Here is a 12,397-nt window from a genome sequence, read left to right on the forward strand (position 1 = left end):
GAGAATCAAAGTTACGCCTTCTTTCTTTGCGTGAACGTTTGGGCGGCGTTATGCAAATCTTCCGAGATCGTGACGTAGGTATGTGGGGGTGTGTTAGAACGAGCCGTTTTAGGTAGGCGTGGCTGACTCTTAACTTTTATAAAGAATATCTCTTTGGATTTGAGACTTAAGTCTTTGCAACTTTACAGATCTTCTTTATGCACCAAGAGCTTGTAACACTCCAAAGAGAAAGGAAAAATTGAAATCGCATCATATGACCCCTTTAAGAATTTTCAGATATTTGTACTACAAAACAAGACAAATGTAAAGGAAAGTAGGAAAAGTAGGAAAATCTTTTTTTGCATCTATAAAAGTTGTTGATTCAGTCTTGCCTGTCTTCCCTCTGAGCACCTCAGCTATACAAAGGAAAAGATTTCAGAATGATATTATCAACTTTTTTACAAATAATTTACTTAAAATATATAGATATACTATATATACACTGTTCAAATGTCTGAGTCAAGCAACACACTGTAGAGGAGTGAAAATGGTGGCGTATGTGATCTAGGTGGGCTTAAGATGGCTGTCATATCGGAGAGGGTGGGCAGGTGGAAATGAGCAGTCCTGTGCTTGCACTATAGTCAATATTTCAAAGCTTCAGGTAGTTTTCACTCCCCTTCTCACACACACATATCTTGGCTCTGTGGGACTGTTTCACACTCTGCCTCTGCATTCAAAGACAGGCAGACTCACACACATTACAATAACACCATTTCTCAATTTCCTCTCCCACTTGTTCCCGCTTATATAACATGACTGACACATTGTTGCTTTGTGTTGCCACCTCTTCCCAGTCTGAATGCTTTTTTTTTTCAATGCATCAATCAGATCCCTCGCTGAAGATCTAAACTTTTCATTAGTTTCGATGGCTGCTCGTCTCTGAAACCGGCTGACTAGTTAAAAAAGGCAGATGAGAAGATGTTTCAGCGGTTCTGCTCACAGAAATCTGTAGTGAGAAGCACTTCAGTTCGAATCTCTATGGGGTTAATCACTATTTACTATAATCAGTAGTTAATGTGCACCTCTTAAACTTTAAATATATATATATTAAACACATTTGATCCATTTTTACATATTTCTTATAAAATAGCTATGACTTTTAAAAAACAACAACAATGATTTCCATGACACGTTCACACAAACTCTTACACCAGGACAAGATGCTGGGCCTAGACTCCATGACGGTATCGTATATATCAAAAACACGACACACATCCAAGCTCGACGGAGAGTCTCTTGTGATATTGCAGTCAGATGACCAAATTTCATTATAGAAACTCGTAAAGAATAAGCCAACTGAAAAGATGTCCCATCTTCTAAAACAAACCGGCCAGAACAGACTGAACTTTTGCTCTATCCTGGCATTTGCCATTGGAAAGGTCAATGCAGGGTTGGTCCACACAGGATGGCCTTTCAAACAGTGACTGGTTTCAAAACATCACAAAGGAGGATGAGCTGAAGTCTACCGTGTAACAGGATTCTGGGGGTTAATCATGGCAAGACATGTCGCGGGTACGTCCCAGTGTCCCAGCATCACTCGCACGGTCCTATAGAGCCACATTGAACTCTGTGATCAAGAAGTCAATGTAGTCCTTCTCTTTGGTTTTAAAGGCCTCCGCGATGAGACGTGCGGCTTCCCGATGTTCCTTTCCTCTGAGAGACACTCCATTCACCTCTAGGATTACCTGACCCACCTTCAGCTGTCCACAGTTATGAGCCGAACCGCCTCTCTGTGGGAAAGAGAATGAGAGATAGTTTGAGAAAATGAAGATGAATTGCTTTAATGTTTGAATCAGACCGGCTACGTTCACATAGAAACAGAATAGGCTTGTCAGTCCATTTTTGGTGCTAAATACAGTTGCAGGTACACAGGTTGGTAGATTTGTCTTGGAGTAGAAAGTCATATTGAATTTAGATTGAATATATGCCAATATATGCCATTTGTTTGTGCATTTCAACTGGGAAATCAAAGAAGGAAAAGCAAATTTGAAAATTAAAATACAATCAATTCATCATCCGAGTGATCCCAGGTGGAGAACTGATGATTAAATCACATTAGAGAGATTAGAGTCTGAAATTAAGTTGTTCATTTAGTGAGTTGATGTTTCTGAAAAAGTTGAAGTGTATACTCTATAGTTTTCGTGATTCAAATAAAATAAAACTAAAACTAAACAGAAATAAAAAATGAATAAAAATGACAAAGTACATAACAAAAGTATTAAAATTTAAATGAAAACTGAAAATATAAAAAAATTAAACTAATTCAAAATAAATACGGTAACACTTTACAATAAGGTTCCATTTGTTGACATCCGTTAATTAACATTAACAAAGATGAATAAATACTGTATCAATAGTATTGCTCATTGTTAATGTTAGTTAATGCATTAAATATAGTTATCAAATGGAACCTTACTGTAAAGTGTTACCATAAACACTAATAAATACTATATAAATAATGCTAAAGTAACAATGAAAGGGATATTTCAGCCAAAAATGAAAATCCTGTCATAATTTATTCACCCAGATGTTTCAACCTGTATGACATTCCTTCTTCTGTGGAACACAGACGATATTTTATAGAATGTTGTGGAGTAAACAACACTGGACTCCACTGACTTTCATTGTATGGACACAAAAAAGTAATTTTTCAAAATGTCTTCTTTTGTGTTCCACAGAAGAAAGAAAATCATAGGTTTGGAACAACGTGAGGATGAGTAAACGATGAGAGGATTTTCATTTTTGGGTGAACTGTCCCTTTAAGTGATAGTGCCAACTCATTCAAATAATCCTGCAGCAGTCTCTGTGAACACTTGATAACACCAAAGAAATGTGTGTCGTCTTTGCAGTCAGAATTTCTGTACATCCATAAAAGTGTCTACAGACAATTCCGAACTGTAAACAATACGAAATATACTGCGGTGGTACATTTTAACCACTCAGGATAAAATAAAATAAAAACTGAAAAGCCTTAAGAACCTTACCTGGAATTTACGTAAACCCAACCAATCAGATTACAGATTTTAATTCTAGAAAGCAATTGCCTTTTTTGTGTGCAATATTCATCTGACAGTCCACATCATAACATTTTTTTATCGGTTTTATTTTTACATTTTTGGGGGGATAATAATTTAGAGCAACAGATTTTAGGGTCCCTCAGCTTCCAAAATCCCAATTTAACCCTTTTAATCCTTGGCTTTAAACTACTGATCATACGTCAGTCTGCTTTAGTGAATGACAGCACTTATGCAACAAGAAGTAGTAACTAATGGAGGCTAAACATGCAAGAGTCACCCACTTAGATCTCACCAGCACCTCATCTTCTTTCATTCACTGCCTAAAAATGATGGAAACAAAAGAGCTCCACATTATCTAATCTACAGCCGCTTTTGTTGTTGGATTTTCATTATGACGCTGATGAACCGACTGCAGCCGGGGAATTAAAACCCACTCATGCCCGTCCATTTCTCTACTCCCCAGACGCACTTTCTACGTCTCTCAATCGCTTTCATTTACTTCCTTTCTTCTAACTTACTTTCACTGTCACTTCCTGTTTGTTGCTACCGTGTGTTTTGAGTTTGAGCTCCGTCAAGAGCGCTATATAAATAAAGGTGACTTGACTTGACTTGACTGTCTCTTATACTCTTATTTTTGCTTTCCTGTTCTCCTGCCCGTCTCTCAATCTTGTATTAAGAAGCTGCTGATTTGCTGCTAAATCAACGGTAATCAGCGGCACTGTAATTTCAGATTCGTCTTTCACAGTCGAAGCCGTCCCCTCCTTAAAAAGCACATCATTTCCTCTCCAGCGCAGTCGCACGTAAAAACACAGAAAGCCTTTCACATATAAACTCACTCTACAAATTGCACACCGAGCCAGCAGCGTTCCCACAAGCCTGTTCAACAGAGTGCTTGAGATTTTAAGTACTAGAAAAGACAGAACCAGGAATAAAACACTGCCACAATGGCGTCAAACATCAACACCTGCTTCCTGCGCTACAGCTGCCCACAACTGGAGGTCTATAACATGCTCCTGCGCTCATTATTTAATTGTGCAAAGCTGTTGGTGCTCTTATAGACCTATATATGACTGACGGCAGGGAGCTCATGATTGGGACTCATTTTGTGTCCGTCATTGTCTCAGGCTCTGCATCCGCTTTCGACCTGACAGAGGGTTTTGAAATTGTATAATCAGCTGCAAAACCTGGCAGTCGCCAAATACAAAGAACCACAGGGTACTATTGTGATTCATACTCAGGTTCAGTATTGTTAGATGAACTACAACAGGAGAAAATGTGTGGTGCTTGCCTGTACAAAAATCAAGCCATGTTGCTAGGATGTTGGTCAAGGTGCTGCTAAGTGGAATTTAAAAGTTGCTATGCGGATGCTAGGGTTGCTTACTAAACCAAGTCAAAAGAGCCTGCTAACAAGTCTCCATGACATTCTGGCTCCTATGACTACCATCTTCCAGGTGACAATCAACTAACAGAGCAGTAATAGAACTCCTCTCCTCAAGCTGTCTATAGCACAAACAGTATGAGATTACTTAAATGTAATCCTTAAAAGTATATTCAGTAATTTTTTGTAGTTTTACTTCTGAAGAAATTAATATAAATGATGTTAAAAATCATGTTTATTCACATATAGTAGTACTTACTTTATCTTAGTAAACTTTATCTTTTGCTCATGGAATAAATTAAGACAAATAAATCGGAATAAATTAGGACAAAAAGCGAATTTCTTTAATACCTTCAGTAACATATATCACAGTTTCCAAAAAAACAAAACAAAAGAACTGTTTTCAGCATTGATAATAATAAGAAATGTTTCTTGAGCAATAAATCAGCATATTAGAATAATTTCTGAAAATACTGAAGACTAAAGTAATGGCTGTTGAAAATTCAGCTTTGCCATCATAGGAATAAATAACGTTTTAAAAGATTTTAAAACGGAACATTATTTTAAATTGCAATATTTCACAATATTAGCATTTTTACTGTATTTCTATCAGTATTTTTGATCATTTTTTTGCATTAAAACACACTTATATGTATTGTATATTTATATATATATATACAGTATATATATATATATATATATATACTGTATATATATATATAAATATACAATACATATAAGTGTGTTTTAATGCAAAAAAATGATCAAAAATACTGATAGAAATACAGTAAAAATGCTAATATTGTGAAATATTGCAATTTAAAATAATGTTCCGTTTTAAAATCTTTTAAAACGTTATTTATTCCTATGATGGCAAAGCTGAATTTTCAACAGCCATTACTTTAGTCTTCAGTATTTTCAGAAATTATTCTAATATGCTGATTTATTGCTCAAGAAACATTTCTTATTATTATCAATGCTGAAAACAGTTCTTTTGTTTTGTTTTTTTGGAAACTGTGATATATGTTACTGAAGGTATTAAAGAAATTCGCTTTTTGTCCTAATTTATTCCGATTTATTTGTCTTAATTTATTTGTCCAGGTTCAGAAATAAAAGACCTCCTCAGTATTTTGTTCCAATCACCTGGATTTGCTAATTAGCACAGTTTTTCAGCCAGGAGGTAGAACTAATTAGTGAAATCAGCTGGCTGAGTTCATGAGTGGAGTAAACATATGGCAGAACTTTTACTTTCTGACCCCTGGACTTTCCACCTCTGAACCCTGTATATAACAGAACCCTGTACGGGCTACTCACCTGTATGGTAACGATGCGTGGGAGGGGCTGACGTGTGTTTGCCCCGCCTTCTATTGCGATGCCCAGAGTACTGGCGCTTTTTGCCACTCTCACTAGAGTCGACATGGGTTCCAACAGACCCGGCTGCAAGGTAGATTTACAGACAGATTAGAGACAGGATGGGAAAGATGGGAAGAAGAGGAGAGAGAAAAGAGAGACAGGAGAGTAGCAAATCAAAGAGAGGGAGAGAGAATGAAAGGGAACAGAGATAGGAAGCAAAGACACATTTGCCTTTGATAATGCACACTGCTTTGTGTCTGACGGCCTAAAATAGGGCCACAGGAAGTGGCTTACGCCCAACCACAGTGTCCTCAAATAGCACTATTAGTTCACTCTGCGAGATCAACAACACAGCTCATGCGTATAAGAAAGCCAGGAAGCAAATAGCTAAAGGACGGCCAAAAGGAAGACGGACGTGTCTTGATTCAGCACACTGAGATTGGTTTTTCAGAGAGCTGTTGGATCAGTGATATGAGATGAGATGGACGAGTCAACAAAGAAAGAACAGAAAAACTTAAGGAAATGTATGTACCAAAAGAAGAAAAGTGAAAATGATTTGTTAAAAGTCAAGCACGCTCAGTCACAGGGAGGGGGGAGGAAATAGATTTATGCGACTGCACTCTTCTGTCAACACTTTTTCACTCTCATTCACACTTTTAACACCAACCCTCTTTCACTGTCATTAACTCTCACACATCCACCTCTCTCTCTCTCTCTCTCTCTCTCTCTCTCTCGGTCTCACCGGTTTGGCAGATGTTTCTCCTCCTCCGTGCCCATCCCGTCGGGTTCTTGTGCGGGCGGGACGTGGGCTGCTATCTTTACTGAGACGTCCAGATTCGGCAATGTCCACACCGCTGTCCTCGCTAAGGGTCTGTCCGCTATCTGACAGCTGGGATAGTGTCCCTCCTACAAGAAGACGGTGACAATAAGTGCATTCAGATGCAATTAGAATCGAGTGTAGTGGGGTTTTGTGTAGCCGAGCTACAGTCTACATCTGTTTTTCCAAGAATACTAATGGAATATTTAAAGGATTAAATACACATTGTGTGTCAGCTCTGTCTTTCAGAGCATGTGCACAGCGCCAAGGCCTGATTAACTTATACATGCTGGACAAAGCTGAGTCACAATTGCATTATTAAACTCTGTTAGTCTTACTTTGCAAAAACTAGACTTAATTTTGGAATACAGCACTTTTGCTAGATTTTTGGCCCATTTACTGTCTGGAGGGTCAGCTCTAGTTGCCAAAAGTCACTGCCAGTCTACAGTTTTTTGGTCAGGCTTCATTTTTTATTTTATTTTTTGCTCCAGGTTATCATTTCATCCCATCAGAGGATATGAAACATGTTTAATATTTTGAGCTGATTTAAAAACACATATTCTTTCCCAAATATGCCTCCTTCCCATACTATATAATAGTGAAAAACATTATATGAGCCTGGTATGTCCGAATTCATAGTGTTTCTAAAACAGTAGGCAAAAAGCATTCTGATGACCCACTACTTCTTGCGAGATTCTGAAGTGTGCATTTAATGGACACTTTACTATCCCATGAGGCCATGGGAGAGGATTTATGAATGGAAGTGAAGCAATGCAGGTCCCATGACAGTAGCTGCGTTTCCATTACACTTCAAATTGCGCAAACTGAAATTGTGAAATGAAAAAACGCTCAATGGAAACACGTCAAATTCGCGCAAACTCCCATTTATCACAAAACGTTTTTATGCTCGCATGAGGTGGTTTTTCAAGCAATTCGAAAAAGGAATATTAAGCAAAACTGCATTGGAAACAGTTTTTTGCATTTACAGATCACCTGGCATATGTAAAAGTCACATGATCATTCTTTAACTTACTAAAACCGCTCTCAAGTATAAGGGGCTTTCCTTGCCATTAATGCTTAGATAACCCCTTATTTACACTGCACATGTCTGCGGCACATTACGGCTCCAACGCAGCCATAGTCACTAGTCTAGTCACTCTAGTGGCACATTTCAGAAGCAGCACTGAAGCGGCTCGCCACGCTGCTTCGCTAAAGATACATGCCTACATCTCCTTCGATTAAAAATAATGGCTATTGCGGTGGCTGCAATATACGTAAACCTACATCTATTGATGTCTGATCTGTCGCCATGACTTATTGCGAGAGGAAAAAATGATGTTTTAGTCATATAACATTGGTTAATGGAAACGGCGTCATTTTGTAATAGTTTTTTATCAACATTTCTAAAATATCACAAAAGTTTTGCTCAAATCTGTAATGGAAACGCAGCTAGTGCTAACATGGCGGGTGCAGTACGTCCAAATTTCATTCATACTATAACGGTCACAAAGCAAGTTTCAAATAAAATGTAGTACCTACTATACAGTATGCCATTTTGTACGCAGTGATAATATTTTTATTTGTCATGCGACTTATGCAACCATTAACCAGGTTTTAAAAGTCGTGTAGCGCATTCCAGTATTTATATGATTTCAGTTGGACTAAAATGCTTTAAATGACATTTCAAAAGGACAAACTATTGCTTTAGTCAGACTGAATGTGAACAGTTACAGTGTTTCTAAACACAGATAGACAGACAGTTGAAGTAATACATCTGCAGATTAACAATTTTAACAACCATAAAAATTCCTTGCTTTTTAGGAACCAAATGTTATAAACTTTTGAATGTGGTAATTTTGGTAAATTCAGGTATTATGTTATCTTGTGGATTATATGTAAACATATGTTATGTAAAATAGCTTATTCAGGCCAGCACTAAAATTAAGTATCTTATTATTATTATTTATTGTTTTTATTATCTTATTTTGATAAAACATTTAGCAGATTCTACAAGGTGTATTCAAAATTATGACCGCAATTGTGATTACTCTCCAAAGTTTTTCTCCCAAAAATCATAATTCATGTAATTTTTTTCAACTATAATTCAAATTATAAGTAATTCAAAAGTCATATGTGGTTATTTTATCCATGGAACACAAAAAGAAAGTGAGTAAAATGACTGAATTTCAATATCTGCCTGAACTAATTCTTTTAAAATGAAAATTTTTCCTTTTCAACACTGAGGATAATTCATTTTTAGCCATTAATTGGGTGAAAATAACCAGACTGGATAGAAATCGACAGCTGGTTAATGATAGGTCTACATTAAATATCTGCAGCTGCCCACAATGCATCAAATCTGGCCAGTCTCACCTCGTGCCTGTGGCAGCGGCCGCACCTCGTTCACATCAGGCTCTGCGTTGGGCCTGTGCACCTCCACCATGACAAAATGCTGATTGGATGCTGGGGAAGAAGGGGCGGGCTTATCTGGGCATGGGGGTGGAGAAGGAGGAGGCAGCGGCGGCCCAGGTGGTGCAGGTACATTAGGGGCGGGTGGAGGAATTGGAGATGACGACTGGACAACAGGCTTCACCTTACTAGGAGACTGGACCCGGGGGAATGGTCCGATAGGATGCTGACTCACTATTGAGAGCTGAGGTGCTGGGACGTCTATCTTGAGGGTGTCAGGAGGAGATGTGTGAGGTTTGGGTGCTTTTGGGTGTTTGGGTTCTTTGGTCTGGGAACGAGAAGGAGCAGTGAAGTACAAGCCCGATTGGGAGGAGCTGGAAGAGGGACGTTTGCTAAGCGTGGCTTTTCGACTGGGCCGGCGCTGAAGCCCTGGGGGAGGAGGAGGTTTAAAGGAAGGAGGGGAATCTGAGGTGGAATGAACCTCATCCTAGGATGAAAGAGGAGAGCGTTAGCCATATTTCAGGTTATATTTCAAAGGAGATCAATAAAACATTCCGCATTCAATAACACAGTCTTCGCAGCTTATAATGCACCATACACACCCATACATTAAAACATACGACAATTACCCACAAATCACTGCTTTGAGGACAAGAACAACCGGTTCATTCAGACCAAGTGGCAAAGCAAAAAACAAAAACAAAAAAAACAAAAAAACAGGAAATGAACAAAATAAGGCTGAACGGGGTGAGCAGAAGCCAGATGAATGAGGTGTCAGTGCCGTCAGAAAGCAATCAAACCGAAATGCGAGTCGTCTGCGTGGGTTTTTTTTCCCATCTGGGCTCGAACATTCTCTGGAAACTTTACTTTCACATGCTCCTGACTTGCGCCTGATAGAGCTATGCTGATGCTTGATGGGGTTTCGTCAGATTACCAACAGAAAACTCTCTGAGAAAGACCCCAATCTTCCTCGGCCATCTCTCTCACAACAGGCAACCGTCAGCGAAAGTGTCATCATCTCGTCTATTTCTCTCTTTCACTCTTTCCGTCAAACAACCATCAGCTGTCTGAGTAGCCAAGCTTTTACAACCGTTTGAGATAGAGCTGGGCGGCATGACAGTATAAAATATGTCAACAGTAGAGATTTTACTATACTGTTGTACTGTAGATATATTCTTAACAATGTGCAGGACTGCTTTGCGTACGTTATCTTCACATGACAGCGACAAGAAACATGGAGTAAATAAAGATTAGGACTGAAGGATTAATCATTCTGGGGCATATGAGGAACAGTTTAGCAACATCAGCTTGCTGCGTTAATACAGAATGTGTGGTCAAAAGTGTGTATTGGCTGTTTTAAAAATGTACAATCATAATTTCAAGTCAGAATATAGAGTAATGTTAGTTTTGAAAGTCTTCTGTTTTGAAATCCCATATCTGTTCATAATCAGTTTTTGGAGGCCAGATTTATCATTTGTCTATTATGAATCTTATCTTTTGGTTTTCATCAGTGTTATCATTAACTAAAAATACTAAAAACATTTTTTGTCAATTGAAAAAAAAAAAAGAAGTTGGAATAAAATAAAATTAAATATTAGGTTATTAGGTGAAAAACTAAACGAACTAGCAAATATTAGAAATACAAGTAAGCTGTACTTTTACTAAAATTACAAACTAAAATAAAACGGAAACTAAAACAGAAATAAAAATAAATTAACACTAGAAACATTTTTTTCATAAAAATGACAAAAAAACATAATATATTAAAGCTAAAAATACTAAAAATGAATAAAAAAACCCCCTGAAAAACTAAAAATATAAAGAATTAAAGTTAATTCAAAATATTCTAATCATATTTGAATAATATTAAAATCACAATGGTTAGCTTCCATCAAGTGGCAATTAAAACAAGAAAATTATCTAATGAGGTCAAGTATTATTTATTTGTACAATACATAATATATATTAATATAATATCTAATTAAAATAAATAGTTGTTGATCTCATTAGATTATATCCTTTTTTCATATACCATTTGCTAGATTAAAATTAAAAACTACATATGAAATATATTGCTATTTTGATACAAAACCACATTTCCTGTGACATAACACTTTGTCATACCGCCTACCCCTATGCTGAGAGTTTTAAATTTCGGGTTTCATTCAAAAGGCACCATCACACCGGTCATAATCTGCCCCTGGTAATTTTCAAGGTGTTCACTGCCAGTTCTCATAATGTGCTCTATTCCACACCTCAGCAGATTCCAACACTCCCCTTTCTCTCTCTGTTCCCCCTCTTTTATCTTTCCTGTTCCTCCTCAAACTGAAGGGCTTACCAGAGAGATGTCTGGCAGGGCATTGCTACGCTCCAGAGACTGTTCCCCGTTGTTCTCTGCAACACCATCGTTCTGGGAGAGAGGAAAACAAAAGTGAAAACGAGAACAAGAGACTATGAAACAAATGAAAAACACAGCTGTGTGTTTATCTCCTAAACAAAAGTTCAATCCAAATTGCATTTTGTTGAGGGCCCATTTCACAGAGGGGCATCAAAACACAATTGCACTTACAGTCCTACATTTCAATCTCGCATCCAGTCTCATTTTCCGTCCAACACATATCGCACAGAGAGGAAGAGAAACCCTGATTCGTGTGCTTGGGTGGAATAAGAGGGAGGTGATGTTGTGACTTGACGGCTGATTGTATTCAGACCTGTGATTCACCTCATTAAAACTCCCCTCCACCAAAACAAAAGCCTCATCAATTCACTTTATTTGAGTGCTCGCCACTTACAAAGGAGGCACTTATGGACTAATTTGTTTTATGTGTTTTGTCTGTCATTCCTGTAATAATTGTGCTTTTTTTGCTGTATAATTGTACAATTTAGAGTTCATTTATATTTCATGATACACATTAAACTGAATTCATGAACAAATGAGTCTGATGAGTTGGTTCTTTTAATGAATAGTTACAAATGACTCTTATGAGTCAGTTCTTTTAATGAATAGCTTCATTTACCAGATTGAATCAGTCTAATGAATCCTTAACTGAACTGATTCAGTTACCAGATTGAATCAGTCTAATGAATCCTTAACTGAACTTTTAACCCTTAAAGCTGCAGTCCGTAACTTTTGGCGCTCTAGCGGTTAATAAACAGAACTACGTGCGTCTTGCGGAAGAACATTGTAGCCGGAGCTACTTCTCTCTATTTATGTCTATGACGAATCACGCAGGTACTGGGCTACTCCGCAGCAGTACCTACCCGAACCAGTCTAAATATTCCGAATATAAACACTTATTATAGGTGTACCGTAGTGATTCAGGACAAGCCAAAAACACTGTTTGGAAAATGGATTCATGGTGTACTCGCTTATTATATAAATTT

The 12,397-nt window shown here is 37.7% G+C and overlaps 1 protein-coding gene across 1 annotated transcript in view; it reads right to left on the minus strand.

The window, feature by feature from the left end:
* Positions 1 to 288: 288 nt before the first annotated feature.
* Positions 289 to 12,397, minus strand: part of LOC107739701 (whirlin) — a 105,259-nt gene continuing 93,150 nt past the window's right edge. Inside the window, exons 9-13 of the mRNA XM_016551899.1 lie at positions 11,352 to 11,423; positions 8,978 to 9,500; positions 6,530 to 6,693; positions 5,749 to 5,871; positions 289 to 1,769 (exon numbers count right to left, since the gene is read on the minus strand). Coding sequence (XP_016407385.1) covers positions 1,587 to 1,769; positions 5,749 to 5,871; positions 6,530 to 6,693; positions 8,978 to 9,500; positions 11,352 to 11,423 — 1,065 coding nt within the window. The 3' untranslated portion in view covers positions 289 to 1,586. The remainder of the gene's footprint in view (positions 1,770 to 5,748; positions 5,872 to 6,529; positions 6,694 to 8,977; positions 9,501 to 11,351; positions 11,424 to 12,397) is intronic.

This window comes from Sinocyclocheilus rhinocerous, unplaced genomic scaffold (assembly GCF_001515625.1).
Source record: "Sinocyclocheilus rhinocerous isolate Xijiao unplaced genomic scaffold, SAMN03320098_v1.1 scaffold585, whole genome shotgun sequence".
NCBI classification, from domain to species: Eukaryota; Metazoa; Chordata; class Actinopteri; order Cypriniformes; family Cyprinidae; genus Sinocyclocheilus; species Sinocyclocheilus rhinocerous.